We start from the raw sequence: 17183 nt of genomic DNA on the forward strand, positions 1-17183 counted from the left end.
TGCTGTACGCAGGCCTCTCGTTGTGGCCTCTCCCGTTGCGGAGCACAGGCTCCGGACGCGCAGGCTCAGCAGCCATGGCTCACGGGCCCAGCCGCTGCGCGGCATGTGGGATCTTCCCGGACCGGGGCACGAACCCGTGTCCCCTGCATCGGCAGGCGGACTCTCGACCACTTTGCCACCAGGGAAGCCCGCATGTCTTGTTCTTGAAGAGTGAGGCCACCAGGTCTCCCGAGGAGTCTGTCGGTGAGATCTGCTCCAGCCCAGGGGCCCAGTGGGGAAGACAAGATGCCAGGAAGGAGAAAGCACTGGGGGCAGGGTTGGGGCAACCCCAGAAGAGGCCTGTACAGAAGCAGGGAGACCACAGTATGTTCTGCCCAAACAGCAGTGTGGCCTGAGCACAGGTCAGGGAGCTAGGCGAGGTTTCCAAATGAGTACTGCCTTCTGTCTTAGAGGTTAATTCTAGCAGCATTACTGGAAGAAGGCCTGATGGGGGCGAGTAGAAACAGGGAGACAGGAAGCTGCTGGAATGGTCTGGAACAGATGAGTTTCTGGGGGTTGATGTGAAAGGCATCAGGGTCGAGTGAACAGGATGCGATGACCTTTATGAGGGGTGCTGGGTGCTCTGAAAGTCCCGTGGACTTGAGCTGGAAGAGGGCACTATGCCCATCTCTGAGATGAATCAGGGACAAATGTTCTCAGTCCTCGGGTGGTTTCAGTAGAGGAGAGACACGCACACACCCCCAAGCTCCCCTTTCCACGTTCATCTTCCCTTTCAGGAGACAAAAATGAAGGGATGCCCAGTTTCTCTATTAGTTTACTTCATGCCAGAAATGAAGGACAATCTCTAAAAATAAACCTACTAAAGAGGCCACCGCGCTAGAAAACCCTAGTGCGTTACCTGGGACCCAGACCCACACTTGGGGTGTGACTGGGGCTGCTCGACCCAAGTGGACAGATGCTAAACCTGCCCTTCAGATGGAGTCCAGTCTGGGGTTCCAGGTTGTCTGAGTCCAAGAGGTTGACCATCAGAAGAACGCTTGTGGCATTAAGAGCTTCAGCAAAAAGTCAGGCCAGGCAGCTCCTGCACATCTGTGGCTGGGGTGGCCCCGAGTGCACAGACTCATGACCTGGGAAGACACTCCAGGGGCAGCCTCAGGTCGCATGTTCTGGTTCAGCCAAAATTTGTAAGCGTGCCCGAGCTGTTCTTCAGGCAGAGGGCTCGTCAGAAGTGGGCGGTGGCTCCCGTGTAGCCCTTTCTGGCGTGAGGAGCAGCCCTCACTCTCCTAATTTGTCCCAACCATCAAGCTGGAGCACAAAGGAGAGAGGAAACTGGTTATCTGAAAACATACCTGGGCACATCTCAGGGCCTGGAATTGAATTATTTCCTAAAACGGAAGCTTTTCTGTCCGCAAATGCTGCTGTTCAACCAAGTTAAGACGATGCCAGCAGGGCTGGGCAAAACTGGGCGGCTAAATGGAGGGCTTCGCTTAAGTAACCAGTCGAGATGTACTCACGTACGTTCACTGTTTGGAAAAGTAATCCAGCTTAGACTTCAGCTCATCCCTTAGTGTTTATTCTTGGACAGCAACTCTTTTAAAATAAGTAAACCCCTAAAATCGTAACTTTACACAAATTTCTGTGGAACTAGAAAATAGCACAGGTCAAATCCTATAGGACTATAATTCTAAACGTCTATAGAGGCTACTTGACTTTGTCTTGCTGTTATATGGAAGTAGGAAGTCAGCCACCCAAGGCTCCTGTGTAAGCTGCCAGGCGGATCTGACCAAGATCTCTACTCCCCTGTGAGCAAGGCATCTGCTACGGTTCCTCTCGAGGTGTAAAGTGTAAGCATCCGTATTAGCCGGACTCTGCTTCCATTAAGCGACCCAGCAACGTGACTTTAACATTTGATGGTCTTTATTTCCTCCATATAATGAGATGAGAAATGGCACCGTCCTACATCTTATCCCTAAGAGCCAAACTCTGGATTGAAAGGCAATGATGTCTAATATCATGAAAACAATATAACTGCAAAGTCTTATATCTTTAAAAAGCCTCATATTCTTCTTGCTTTGGTTCAAATTGGTAAGAAATCAGGCTGTAGCCAGAGGCTGGGGGCTTTTGCCAGTGGAGGTGAGAGGAAAGGGCTGACTCATGGCCCTGAGTCCTGAAGCAGCCACAGCCAGAAGGTGAGAGGTTTCCCGAGATGGCAAGAATATAACTTACAGCATTCTAGTGAAGTCCACTTCCAGCAGTGTTAAACCTGGCTGTCATCATACATAATCCTCTTTGAGACGACTGGACTTAAAATGCTTAATGCTGCCCCCTGTAGAAAAGAACCCCTCACATCAAGGCTACACGTGCTAACTGATTCTCATGGGAAACTGCATCTTCTGTAACCTCACTTGTTTATAGGAGGTTTGACATCTAGAGAGATCAAGGCTCTCTGACTTTCTACGCTCAGCAGATGATACGTCAACTCCTCTCACTCTGATTATCTCCTAAAAGCATCATCCCACACAGGTTCAGAGAACTTCAGAATCACATCTTATCCTGGAGTGCTCCTTCAGTTTAGGGTACAAAGACAGCTGAAGTGTGACGACTGCAGAACGACAGCCCTGTCTGCCTAGACCCTCATCTCCACTCTGCCACTCAGCAGGAACGAAGCATCAGTTTCTTCATCTCTAAACAGAGGTATTAAGAATCACAGCACCCGATTCATAAGCACATAGATGGCGCCAAACAGTGCCTGGTACAGGGTTAACAGCAATATTACCTATTACTGTTACTGTTTTAGCCAAAGAGGGCGCCACTCCAGGTTGACCAGACCCCAGAGTAGAAGAGATGGCCCCTCCCGTGACTCTCAGCAGTCCCTACCTTTCCAGTTTCCCGCTGGATGAGGTCCCGCATCTCCTCCGTCCAGCCCAGAAGCTCCACCAGCCTTTTCACACCGTGAACCACGTCCCCCAGCTGGACCACATCCCTGCCCCGAGGATGCCTAGCCAAGGACCCCACCAAGTCCCGGTTGATGAGCAGTCGGGGCACCGAGCTCCTCACGGCCTCAGACAAGCTGGCGAAAGGTTCCACCTGAAAAATTGCCCAAACGTGAGGAGCACAGTGCCCGCCCTCCCAAGCCCTCGGGACCTTTCTGCCACAGCCCCTGCAGCCTCGGAGGGACAGCACAGACTGACAGTGAGACCTTGGATATGGAGAAAACCCAGCATCCGTTTCATTTCTTCAGTAGCACTCCCACCGCTGGGTCTCGATGCCCTTGTTCCCCCACCCCAGCCTGCCTCTCATCCACGCCCCCTTTCTCTTCCGACATCTCCTGGGTCCTGTGGGTCTCCCTGCTAAAGTTCATGCACACCACCTTACCTGCCCTCCTCATCCACACTCACCAGTGACATGACAGCTCATCTATCTGGTCGCGCTCCCTGAGAGCAAGGGCCCGGCCCCTCACAGAGGGGCCACCACTGAGGGGGTCCTGACACACACACTGCAACAGGGCCTGGCACACAGCAGGCAGGTTCACTGAAGAAACACACAGCTCTGGGCCTCTGACTGGCTGGGGCCCCAGGCACAGGTCTTTCTGGCCCCTCTGCCCCTTGGTGCCTGCATCCAATCAGGCGCAGCCCATTTCAGGGTCTCATCACGTCCTTTAGAAGTCTCCTGAGCTTCAAATCCGGAGGCATCTCCCAGGCCCCTCAAACACACGTGTGCAGGACTGCACTCAGCATCCCTGATCCAGATTCCCCCTCCCCAGCAAAGGCCCTGACCCCCACGAAGAGACAGACACCTCTCTCTTCGGTCCTCAAAGTGACGCCAGGCTCCGAGTCCAGCCGTTCCCTCTCTGCCGTCTCTCATAGCCCCGCAGTCTGACTGTGCTCAGCCTCCTGGACATCTGCTCACTTCAGTCCCTGTCCCCAAGTCTCTCTGATCCCGAGGATGACCAGCTACATCCCTGGTTTCACTGCCTCTACACAAGGTCGGTCTCTGTGATACGACCTGGGAGACCTGCTCCCGCCTCACGTCTCCCACACCCCTTCCCCTTGCGCACGGTGCCCACCTGCACTCTGGATACCTCCAACGCTGAGCATCCTCCCTGCTCCCCATTCTAGGCCTGGAACACCTCTGCCTCCTCGCATGTTGAATCCACTCATCTTCCAGAGGTGTGGCCCCAGGGCGTCTGTCCCACCAGCCCCACCTCCTCTGCCTCGTCCCGCCAGCCTCCTCCCCACATGTCTGTGCACCGCAAGGCCTGCTGACAAACCTCCAGAGAGGTCCCAAGGATGAGCAGCAGGTCTGCCATGGGGAAGTCAGCCAGATGCAGCAGGAACCTGTGGGGCAGCGTCTCCCCAAAGAATACGATGTCGGGCTTCACAACGCCAGTGCAGACCGGGCAGCGTGGGACCGTGTCCACCATCACGTCGGCCTGGGGTGACACAGAGAGAAAGGGGGCCCAAGGAAGCTGTCACAACACACTTTAAACGGAAAAGGCAAAACCAGCTTCTTATTGAGAAACTGTCAAGCGTTCCACAGCTGAGACAGTAGTACAGTGAAGCCCCCTGTCTATAATGAACCCAGCTTCAGCAATTACTGACACTCTGCCAGTTTCATATAGCACCCCAGAATTTGGGGAGCTTGCAGTATTTGAAAGCAGATCATGGACACCATACGATATCCAACGCATTGAACACTACGCTCTGCACCTGGGGTGCTTATCAGAGATATGCAGGTGCTGAGGAAACACAGCTGAACTTGGAACAATACAGGGGTCAGGGGCACCAACCCTCCGCACAAATGAAAATCTATACAGAACTTAGAGTTAGTTAACCCTCTGTACAGATGGTTCCTCTGTATCTGTGGTTCAACCAACCATGGATCAAGTAGTCCTGCAGTACACATTTATTGAAAAAAATCCACATATGAGTGGACCCACACAGTTCAAACCCGTGTTCAAAGGTCAACTGTACTGATTATATAGTCCTCAGAAGTACTCTGTAGGCATTTGGCCAACAACAGGCATTATTCAATTTGTCCCTGATTTTAGCTGAAGTGATCCTGACATCATCACCTTAGCCCTGAAGACATTCAGGTCGGCTTCAACTCACTGGCTGGAGTTATGAGTCACAACATTTTCCACAGACTTCCTCCTTGCAGGCCAAGGTGAAGCAGATGTAAGCTATTATTATATCCTGCTACACTTGGATTCATGCTTGGGCTAGACATTAGAGGAGGAAACTAAGGAAAAAGACACCTGGCTTCTAAGATAAACCTTTACAGCTAATGGGATTTGTTTTTGCAGGCAGAACCCAGTAAGGAGCAGCAGAAACAACAGACAAAAGAGATGGGCTGGTCAACGACTTCAGATATTCGCAGATACAGATTAGAAACTATATTATGGGTAAATTTTTAAAAAGACAGGCTTGAAATATCTATTGGAGATAGAAAGCTATACAAAATAATGTCGTGGATTTGAAAAAGAACCAGATAGAACTTCCAGTAATAAAAAGTAGAGTATCGAAAATTAAAGCTCAGTGGAAGGGCTTTATCCTCTATGACAGAACAGAATATCGATAAACTGGAAAGTAGATCAGGAGAAGAACCCAGAATGCAGCACAAAGACGAGCAGGATGGGTGTAGAAAAGAGCCGCCAAGGGCTGCGGACAGCGTGAACCAGTCTCAGAGGTGCTTCACCCAAGGTCCACACAGAGAGGACACGACATGGTGGGGCAGTCACTGTCTGAAGGGTCATGACTGAAGATTTTTCAGCAAAAATGAAAGATATCAAACCTCAGATTCAGAAAGCTCTACAATTTTTAAGCAGAATAAACAAAAGGAAATCCATACGGAGACAAACCATAGTAAAGTGCAAAACTCCAAAGAGAAAAGTTTTTTAAAATATGCAGAGAATAGATAGCAACAGACTGATTCTAAAGTTGATATGGAAAGCAAAAGACTCAGAATAGCCAACACAATGTGGAAGAAGATGATCGATGAAAGAAAAATATGGTAAGTCAGGCTTCATTAAAATTAAAGACTTCTCCTCTGTGAAAGACAATAAGAGGATGAGACGACAAGTCACAGACGGGGAGAAAATATGCAAAAGACACATCTGATAAAGAACAATAAGAAAATGGGCAACCCAGTTAAAAACTGAGCCCAAGACCTCACCAAAGAAGATATACAGATGGTAAATGAGCATATGAAACAAGTTCAACATCATATGCCACTAGGAAATTGCAAATTAAACAATGATATTCCACTACACACCTATTAAGAACGGCCAGAATCAGAACACTGACAACACCAAGTGCTTATGAGGATGTGGAGCAACAGGAACTCACATTCACTGCCGCTGGGAATGCAAAATGGGGCAGCCCCTTGGGAAGACACAAACTAAACACGGTCTTACCATAGCATTCAGCAATCACGCTCCTTGGTATTTACCCAGAGGAACTTATGTCCACATAAAAACCTGCACATGGATGTTTATAGCAACTTTATTCATAATTGCCAAAGCAATCAAGATGTCCTTTAGTAGGTGAATGGATAAACAAACTGTGTTACATCCAGCAAATGGAATATTAGCCTAAAAAAAAAAAAAGTGCTTATCAGGCCATGAAAAGACATGGAGGAACCTTAAATACATAATGCTAAGTGAAAGAAGCCAGTGAGAAAAGGCTGCATATTGTATGATTCCAACTCTATGACATTCTGGAAAGGGCAAAACTATGGAGACAACAAAAAGGTCCGTGATTGCCAACCTAAATGTCCATCAACAGAGGAATGGATAAAGAAGAGGTAGTACATATACACAATGGAATATTACTCAGCCATAAAAAATAACAAAATAATGCCATTTGCAGCAACATGGATGGACCTAGAGATTACCATACTAAGTGAAGGAAGTCAGACAGAGAAAGACATATATATGATATCACTCACATGTGGAATCTAATTTTTTTTAATGATACAAATGAACTTATTTACAAAACAGAAACAGACTCACAGATTTCAAAAACAAACTTATGGTTACCAAAGGGGAAACGTGGTAGGGAGGGATAAATTAGGAGCCTGGGATTAACATATACACACTACTATATACCAACAAGGACCTACTGTATAACACAGGAAACTCTACTCAATATTCTGTAATAACCTATACGGGAAAAGAATCTGAAAAAGAATGAATATATGTATATGTATAACTGAATCACTTTGCTGTACACCTGAAACTAACACAACACTGTAAATCAACTACACTCCAATAGAATTTTTTTAAAAATCAGTGGTTGCTAGGGGTTGGGGGCAGGAAGGGAATAGGGTTGACTGATTAGTGGATACAGGGTTTTCCTTTGGGGTGATGAAAATATTTTGGAATTAGATAGAGGTGGCGGTTGCACAACACAGTGAATGTACTAAATACCAATAAACGGTACACTTTAAAATGGTTAATTTTATGCTATGTGAATTTCACCTCAATAAAAAATAAAAGACAGGATCCTGTGCCATGTTGATATTTCAGAATTTCATCTTTATTTAAGATTTTCCACTCTATCTTACTCTACTTTAAAAAAACCCATTCTAGGGACTTCCCCAGTGGTCCAGTGGTTAAGAATCCACCTTCCGCAAGGATATACAACGGAGAAAAGACAGTCTCTTCAATAAGCGTTGCTGGGAAAACTGGACAGCTACATGTAAAAGAATGAAATTAGAACACTCCCTAACACCATACACAAAAATAAACTCATGGGGCTTCCCTGGTGGCGCAGTGGTTGAGAATCTGCCTGCCAATGCAGGGGACACGGGTTCGAGCCCTGGTCTGGGAGGATCCCATATGCCACGGAGCAACTAGGCCCGTGAGCCACAACTACTGAGCCTGCGTGTCTGGAGCCTGTGCTCCGCAACAAGAGAGGCCGCTGTAGTGAGAGGCCCGCGCACCGCGATGAAGAGTGACCCCCACTTGCCACAACTAGAGAAAGCCTTCACACAGAAACGAAGACCCAACGCAGCAAAAATAAATAATTAATAAACTCCTACCCCGACATCTAAAAAAAAAAAAAAAAAACTATTAAAAAAACCAACTGTATATAAATAAATAAATAAACTCAAAATGGATTAAAGACCTAAATGTAAGACCGGACACTATAATACTCTTAGAGGAAAACATAGGAAGAACACTCTTTGACATAAATCACAGCAAGATCTTTTTTGACCCACCTCCTAGAGTAATGGAAACAAAAACAAAAATAAACAAATGGGACCTAATGAAACTTAAAAGCTTTTGCACAGCAAAGGAAACCATAAACAAGATGAAAAGACAACCCTCAGAATTGAAGAGAATATTTGCAAATGAATCAACGGACAAAGGATTAATCTCCAAAATATACAAAGAGCTCATGCAACTCAATATCAAAAAAACAAACAACCCAATCCAAAAATGGGCGGAAGACCTAACCTAAATATACATTTCTCCAAAGAAGACATACAGATGGCCAAGAGGCATGTGAAAAGATGCTCAACATCACTAATTATGAGAGAAGTGCAAATCAAAACTACAAGGAGGTATCACCTCACACTAGTCAGAATGGCCATCATGAAAAAATCTACAAACAGGGCTTCCCTGGTGGCGCAGTGGTTGAGAGTCCGCCTGCCGATGCAGGGGACACGGGTTCGTGGCCCGGTCCGGGAAGATCCCACATGCCGCGGAGCGGCTGGGCCTGTAAGCCATGGCTGCTGAGCCTGCGTGTCCGGAGCCTGTGCTCCGCAACGGGAGAGGCCACAACAGTGAGAGGCCTGCGTACCGCAAAAAAAAAAAAAAAAAAAAAAAACCATTCTAGGATAAAGATGTGGTGTATATAGATATATACAATGGAATATTACTCAGCCATTTAAAAGACTGAAATAATGCCATTTGCAGCCACATGGATGGACCTAGAGATTATCATACTAAGCAAAGTAAGTCAGAAAGAGAAAGACAAATATCATAGGATATCACTTATACGTGGAATCTAAAATACCACACAAATGAACATATCTACGAAACAGAAACAGACTCACAGAGAAAGAGAACAGACTTGTGGTTGCCAAGGGGTAGGGAGGTGTGGGAGGGATGGATTGGGAGTGTGGGATTAGCAAATGCAAACTATTATATATAGGATGGATAAACTACAAGGGCCTACAGTATAGCACAGGGAACTATATTCAATATCCTGTGATAAACCATAATGGAAAAGAATGTGAAAAAGAATATATATATGTATAACTGGTCACTCTGCTGTACAGCAGAAATTAAACACAACATTGTGAATCAACTATACTTCAATAAAATTAAAAAAAAAAAATTCTATTCCCAAATATTCCCAGAAGTACACAGAGGTGTAAACATGGGTATCATTACTGTATTATTTTTAATAGTAAAAATCACAAACATCATAATATATCCCACAACAGGTGAATTGCTAAATGGAATGCTCTATAGTTACTAAAAACAGTAAGTAGAGCTGTAGTTATTGACACAAAATATCCATGAAATTTTGCTCAGTGACAAAGCATGTTGCACATTAATCTTAATGATCCCATTAATGAAAAAAAATTGTAACTGTGTGTGGGTGTAAGTACCCAGAAGTGTGCATGTATGTTTGTATATACATATCTTTCTTTTTTTAAGGCCTGGAACATTATACACCAAACTGTTAAAAGTGGGCTACAGGAACTGGATGAAGGCAGATTCATTTTTCCCTATATATTTCTCTATTGCCTTATTTTTTTTTTAATCTGAAAAGATCCTATGGCCCAATAAGTTTATATTTACAGGTACTGGGAGTTAGGACTTGCACATTTTTAAAAAACTGAAGTACAGCTGGTTTACGATATTGTGTTAGTTTCAGGTGTACAGCAAAGGGATTCGGTTATACATGTGTATATATATGTATGTATACATATTCTTTTTTTATTCTTTTCCCTTATAGGTTATTAAAGCTATTGAATGTATAGTTCCCTATGCTATACCGTAAATCCTTGTTGTTTGTATTGCCTTAATTTTTTACAAGTACATATTAAAAATATTTTCTTAGTATTACTGTTCTGTTGTCCTTCCGACATGATGCTTATGCAACACCGCTTCTCCAGCTTACTCCCAGTGAGAAAGGCAGAAGGGAGAGAACTGTCAGTGTGACAACTCACCCAAAAGTCCTCCCCTGGGAAGGGTCTTCGGCAGACGGTGCAGGTGGCAGAGGCAAAGGATCCATGAGCTTCAACGAGCTTTGAGGCAGGGATGCCAGACGCTGAAATTCAAACCAAAGCTAAGTGCTGCTGCCCCCAGCTTGGGCGGAAGCCCCTTAGTGTAACCTCTGGGCTGAGCAGGCCCTCCAGGAGTCACTGCCCTTGGTGGAAGCCCGACAGCCCCGCCTCTGTCACCTACAAACGACACCCCACTGATCAGAATAACCTCAGGGGTGAGGCTCCAACATGGAGCCGAATCACAGTTAAAACAAAGCCTGTGAAAACACAGTAGAAAAAACATTTAAGTCCAGATAAAAGTACACCCAATACTAAGAAAAACATTTTCTATGCTACAGACACCTAGTAAAAGTGAGAAAATATTATAAATACATTTCCAAAAACCTGTAGAAAAACAGACAAAAGGTAACTTATCATGAAGTTTTTGTTATCACCGTCAGCTCTGGAAGACTGTAGGTACACAGACCTGGTCCTAGCTGCAGTGGTTTCCCACTGTCCTCACTGTACATACGCCGAAGCTCACAGCCACGCACTCCCGCCTTCCCACAAGGCCTGCCCTGCTGCAACTCCAGGAGAGAGACTGTCCCCATGGGGTATTCACTGCTGCCTATGTGGTTCCAAGCTGTAGAGTCCTTCTAGCAAAGAAACATTTTCCTGGAGTCGAGATAACTCCATTTTTCGAATCACAACACACCCACAGCCTGGCTGAGCTGCCGCTGGCTTGCTGAGAGTTGCCTGTCAGCACCTGTCAGCGTCACTGCACGTAAGAAGAGGCCCCGGCAACTGCTTCTCTAGGGTGCACGGCCAGGGGTCTGTATGACAGTATGACCCATGAATCACTGGTTGTGGCCGCCACCTAGACAGTCAAGAAATCACCACACACTGAGTTTGATGAACTTAAGGAATTATGAGTGATTTCTCTGTGTGACAATATCATGGTTGTGTTTTAAAAGTCTTTATCTTCTAAAGATATCCATTGCTAGATTTATGTATTAAATTTATGATGAGAGGGATCTGCTTCAAAATAGTTGGGGGTGAGAGAGAGGTGGGGTAGGACACAGATTAAACAGGACTAGCCATGATGAGGTGATGAGGACATGAGGATTCATTACATTCTTCTCTTCATTTTTGTGTGCTCGGAAAATCCCATAATGAAAACTTTAAAAAAGAAATCATTAGGGGACTTCACTTGTGGTCCAGTGGTTAAGAATCCGCCTTCCAATGCAGAGGACATGGGTTTGATCCCCGGTCGGGGACCGAATATCCCACATGCCGCAGGGCAACTAAGCCCACGTGCCACGACTAGAGAGCCTGTGTACCGCAACTACTGAGGCCACATGCTCTGGAGCCCGTGCGCCACAACTAGAGAGAAGCCCACGCACCGCAACAAAGATCCTGTGTGCCACAACTAAGACCTGATGCAGCCAAATAAATAAATATTTTAAAATATATACATATAAAAAGAAAAGAAATCAACGGATCAGAAGCTCCCAATGTCAACTTTAGTTCTATCCCAAACTCACAGCCCAGAAAATGGGTCCACCAATGAGGTCCCAACAGTGATACTTAAACACACAGAGGACATTTTTTGGGGGGACAAAGGCAAAACTTTTTGGCTCAAAATCAGTCACAAGGATGGGGAATAAGCACTGGGCCTCAGCCCTACCCAGAAACAGGCACCTGAGCCTTCCCTGCAGGAGTGAGAAGATGTGAGACAGGACGGAGGTCTCACCTCTCTCAAGCCCATCGATGTTCTGTGTGTAGAGCCGCAGAAGCAGCCCCTTGTCATGGAGCAGTCGCAGGAAGTAGTGAGTGGCATTAGGCCTATAGTTCCCAGGGTACAGCTCCTTGGCAAAAGTGAAAAACGGCTTCGGATCGCGAAAGAAAAATGAGAGCTCAAAAATGGCCTCGGGGTAGGGGATCTTGTACTGCTGGAGGTTGCTGTAGTATCCAGTCCCTGGAGATCTGCAGAGAGAAGCAAGAGGCTCTGAGCCCTTCAGGAGAGAGCCCCAGGCAGCCAGGGAGGTGCATGGGGACTGCACGGCACCTGAAGTCTGGGACGCCGCTGGGTGTGCTGATGCCGGCCCCCACCATGACCACCACCCTCTGGCAGGCTCTGGTTTTAATCAGCTCAGCAATGTCCTGCAGGAGAAACTTCTGACTGTGGCCTCCGCTTCCAGAGACACTTGAGGCACTGGCAGAAAAAGATATGGACCTTCCTCCACCTGCAACACTGACAGGAAAAGGAGAGCAGTCACGTAACCGATGATAATCCAGTTCATGCTAGCAAGAATGAGCCATGTCTCCCCTCCCCAACCCCACCACTGAGAATGACCGCACACTTCCCTCCTGCCCCCCAAACGACCACCTTTCTCACCATGGATAAAATACAAACTCAGAAATCAAGACGTATTTCAGGTTAATAGCAACTGTGCAAATAAGGAAAGTATCATTTCACAATTCCTGTTATCAAAGGCTAGTGCTGAAGGCTCAAGCTAGAGCCAAGGGCATCCCTTTGCGGGGTCTCTGGGGATACTCTCTGCAGAGCCATACACCCTAACGTACCTGGGACGTGACAAATACTCAGTGACATTTAAAGAAAGTTAAACATCTCAGACTTTACACCAAATATTACCAGGATGATAAGTGGGTTCAAGAGACCATTCCAAAAACAAACATTCATATCCTAACAGTGAGCGATTCAAACTGCTGCAGAAACTTCAACGTCCGCAACTACTCAGGAGGCTGCTCATGTTACATGGCAGCCAAACAAGTCACAGAACCCACGCAAGGCAGTGGGCAGACTGGACCTCGGGGTCTCCCCGCAAAACTCCAGAGACCAGGAGCTGAGACGCTCTCAACAAGTTTAACGGTCAGGGGTGAGGTGCTCTTCCACACACAAAAAGAGCAAGACACACAATAAACAAGTCACAGGCTTCGGAGAGGCATCAGGACTCAGTAAGTGACTCCAAACTCAGGAAAGCACCCGGAAGAAGACGAGGGCAACACAGACAGCACAGAGCCTGGAGCGACACCTGAAAAACGTTCCACTGAAGCAAGTCTGCAGCCACTGGGGGCGCGCAGGCTAGAGACGAGTGCGGGCCTGAAGGCCTTCTGGGTTTACTGATCTGCTCTCGGGGCCCTCATCTGGCAGCTGCCTGAGCTGCACAACTTCATCACCGCCTGGCATCACTCTGGCAGCTCACCCAGAGTTCAAGACGGCCAGCCCCACCACACAGGGCACCTTCCTCACACCCCAAGGGCTGGCAGCTACCGCACCCATCCTCCAGGAGAAGGGCCTGATGACCCGCCTCCAGGACATCGCCCTCCACCCTGACAGGAAAAGAGATTAACCCAACTGAAACGACAGCCCTCCCCAAATGATTGATAAATCTAAAGTGAATACAGACATAAAAACAGGAAACAGAGTATTTATTTTACTCATTTGTGATACAAGCAAGAAATACGCACGCTAAAAGCACATCTTTACATACAGGTCAGGACAACCCAGAGCTTATCTTCCAGGAGTGCGACCCTAACTCACTGCCTTGGTTGCTCTGTCTTTGGTTTTTCTCTTGTTCCTGAAAAATCTGCACAGACCCACCTGCTTACACACGGCTGGTGAGGTTTGCCCAGACACCCTCTGCCAGCCAGAGCACCCTAACATCTTAGCACAACACACCCCGCCCCAGTGATGGCTTCAACCCCGCTACTCCCTCTCACAGACCCCTCCTCTCCTGGTTCTCGTATACACCCTAAACCCAGCTCCTTTGCCTGAAAAGCCCTTTTTCCACCTCAGCGTGTCCAGAGTCTCCCAGAGTCAAGGCCACCTCCTTCATGAAGCCACTGATGAACCCGGTGAGAAGTCACTTCGCCCTCCTCTGAAAGGTGACAGTGCTGGCTCCCCCTCCTCCCTTTAGGGTGCCTGTCACCCCTTCCCTTCCTGCACTCTCACACTCCACTCTGGGGTAAATGACAGTGCAACTCAGGGGCTTGCTGGCCGCTCAGTCCATTTGTGATGCCTCTCCTGACACACAAAGCATCATCTTGGTTTTCCAAAGAACAGACCTCAGAAAGGTGTGTGATGAGAAAGAGGAACGTGGCAAGGGAAGGCAGGGCCGAGGGCACCAAAAGGAGAGGCACAGCCCTAGCTCACTGCCTGTCTCACCAAGTCGCTCAAGCACCCTGAGCCTCAGCTGCCGAAGCTAAAAGCAAGGGAGCCAGAGACGATCCCTACAGTCTTTTGAAAAAAATCCATAGCTGTAAACCTCCCAGCAGAAAGTACAGGAAATAGATGCAGCAGGGAAAACAATGCTTCCCCACTCCTCCCCAGGCTCTTGCAGAGAGGCCCCTAGATTCTGAAGAAAGTTCTGCTGCATCAAAGACTTGCATAAAATCACCTGTGAAGGCAGCTCTTCTGAGTGCAAAAGTCAATGAAATCTCCAAAGAGGGTTTTCCGATGAAAACCAGTCAGATGGTTAGGAAGGAAAGAGAAGGTTCTGGTTCCAACCACAGCTATTAAATGCCCCCCTGCACACAGCATCAACAACATCTATTCACCTAAGGTCCTCACCCAAACATTTACTGAGCTCCTCCTAAATGCAAATTATTATGAGAAATGCAAAAGGAATGAGAGGGAAGTTGTGATACTGTGATTTATAATAAATATATATTTTGGTCTCTGTCCCAGGACTCTCTGAATTTCCTAAGAGCAACGGGAGCATCTTTCGTTACAATATTTGGCCTTTTGGCCTCAGTTCCTAAAATCACTTCAGAGCCGTGAAGGTGAAATGGGTGTCTTGTTATTCATAACAAGCCTCTCACAACTACACTGAGTTTATGTTAATGAGGTGACTATTGGAAATCCCCTAAGGATGGGGATATAGTTGCCAGGGGGACTGACCACAATTAGAGGGTTGGAGCCTCCATGAAAACCCAAAAGGAGGGGGTTCAGAGAGCTGCCAGGCTGGTGAACCAGAAAGCTTCCACGTGCCAGGCCCTAAACTCCACAGGGACAGAAGCTCCTGTATTGAGAACCCTTCCAAACCTCGCCCTATATACATATCTCTCCATCTGGCTGTTCATTCATATCCTGTAATATCCCTTATAATAAACCCGCGATCTAGTAAGTAAACTGGTTTCCTGAATTCTGTGAGCCGCTCTAGCAAGTGAATCCAACCAGAGGAGAGGGTCGTGGGAACCTCCGATTTGCAGTCAGTTCGTCAGAAGCACAGGTGAACCTGGATTGGCGGCTGAAGTGGTGTCAGTCTTGTGGGACTGAGCCCTTAACCTGTGGAAGCTGGTGCTATCTCCAGGCTGACAGAGTCAGAATTCAGTTAAATTTGACACCCCGTCGGTGTCTGTGGAAAAGCAGAGAGTTGCTTGCTGGTGTTGAAAAAATACCCATGTTGTAGAAGTCATTACCATTGTTGAGTGCCTACTTGCACGCAAGGTATTACTCAGGGTACTTGATGTGTATTTCTCATCTACATCAGTAAAACGTCTGTCGCTGAAAAACACCCGGCAGAATTTTGCCGAATGTCTAGAACATACTGAATGACTTAAAGTATATGCTACATGGAATGAGAGTTACTGGGAGTAGGGGTGCTCTGAGGGGCAAGCATGGGTGCTGCCTGGGAAACGGCAACAAAGGACAATTTCTTATAAGAGCCCTAAAAAGGCACAACTTCCAACTTGCAGACAGCCTGTGCAAACGGACTGCTCCTCGCAGGCACCCTCCAGCCTTCTGCTTGATGGTGGGAGCAGCGGGTGGGGAGAGTGGGAGCAGGGTTTACTGAATGATGGCGGTCTCCTGATCAGCACCTGGTGGCCCGGGTCACTGTTTAGCCATGCCCCACCCACACAACTGCCTGCAGATTCTGAAACTGGAATAAGCTCCATGGAGGCAACAGTTTGTCTGACCCCTGCTCCATCCTAGCATCTAGAACAGTCTGGTAGATAATGAGTCCAATTAAAAGTTTCTTGGATGAAAGAAAGACTCCTCCTTGGTATTTCTTTATGAAACTCTTCGATATTTTTGGTAGTTGTGTAAGAAGGCATTAAATGAACGTACCATTATTTACGTAAACACTTGACCATTAGTGGGCATTTAAGTTAGTTTCCTAACTACTCTGATTAGCAACTATGGGCCTTAAGATTTTTCCACTTGTAGGTTCAGTTCCTAGACAAGAACTCAAAATGTGCAATTATTGTGTATGAACCTGTGAAGGGGTATGAACATACGCTGGTGGGAGTATTAACTGCACCACCTTTATGTGGGGCAATAAAATGTAGACGCAGGAGTTCCACTACTAGAAATTTATCCCAAAAGTGAGGTACAAATAAGGTTATTCAACACAGCATTATCTGTAATAACTAAAGATTAGAACCCATTTCAACAAGATACTCGTTAAAGTATGAAACATCCATATAATGGAATTCTACAGATTAGTATAAAAGGCTCAGAAAACATTTGTTTAGAATGGAAGTAACTCCAAGACATGTTAAGTAAAAAAGGACAGGTACAGAATAGAATCTAACTAAAAAGGGGGCGGGATGTCAAGAATAAACAAGTAATGTTGCTTATACACGCCCAAAATACCCCGGGAAGAAACGAGAAACCAATGCCATGGGTGTCTCCGGAACACCCTTCAGGGCCGCGTGAGCAGGGACTTGCCATTTTCAGGTCCTCCAATCGTCCCGCCGACCACGCAGGGGGAAGCCTGACTCCCCCGCTCCCCTGAGCGGGTCAGTCTCCGCCCTGGGCCCCGCCCGCCACCCCCGCCGCCGCCGCCGTCACCCGGAACAAACCAAGGCCGGCGGGTCCAGGGCCGCGCACCTCCCAGGCCCCAAAGCCTGAGGGCGGGAACAACTGAACAAGCCCACAGCGCCATGTTCCTCCAGAGCCCGCAGCGTCAGGCGCCCAGGCGTCACGTGCG

General features: G+C 47.1%; 1 protein-coding gene across 4 annotated transcripts; it reads right to left on the reverse strand.

Annotated features, from left to right (window-relative positions):
• Positions 1-798: 798 nt before the first annotated feature.
• Positions 799-17171, reverse strand: SIRT3 (sirtuin 3). 4 transcript variants are annotated; one of them, XM_060158035.1, is made up of 7 exons: positions 17056-17171; positions 12293-12478; positions 11978-12210; positions 10189-10289; positions 4271-4432; positions 2878-3087; positions 799-1305 (listed from the first exon to the last, which is right to left on the reverse strand). In XM_060158035.1, exons 1-7 carry the CDS (start codon positions 17136-17138, stop codon positions 1276-1278), a joined length of 1005 nt encoding a protein of 334 aa, XP_060014018.1. In that variant the 5' UTR covers positions 17139-17171; the 3' UTR covers positions 799-1275. The 4 variants fall into 4 exon arrangements, with proteins under 4 accessions (XP_060014018.1, XP_060014021.1, XP_060014020.1 ...); XM_060158038.1 differs by having other exon boundaries at positions 12293-12470; positions 17056-17135; XM_060158037.1 differs by lacking the exon at positions 2878-3087.
• Between the last annotated feature and the right edge of the window lie 12 nt (positions 17172-17183).

Source organism: Lagenorhynchus albirostris, chromosome 9, assembly GCF_949774975.1.
Source record: "Lagenorhynchus albirostris chromosome 9, mLagAlb1.1, whole genome shotgun sequence".
NCBI classification, from domain to species: Eukaryota; Metazoa; Chordata; class Mammalia; order Artiodactyla; family Delphinidae; genus Lagenorhynchus; species Lagenorhynchus albirostris.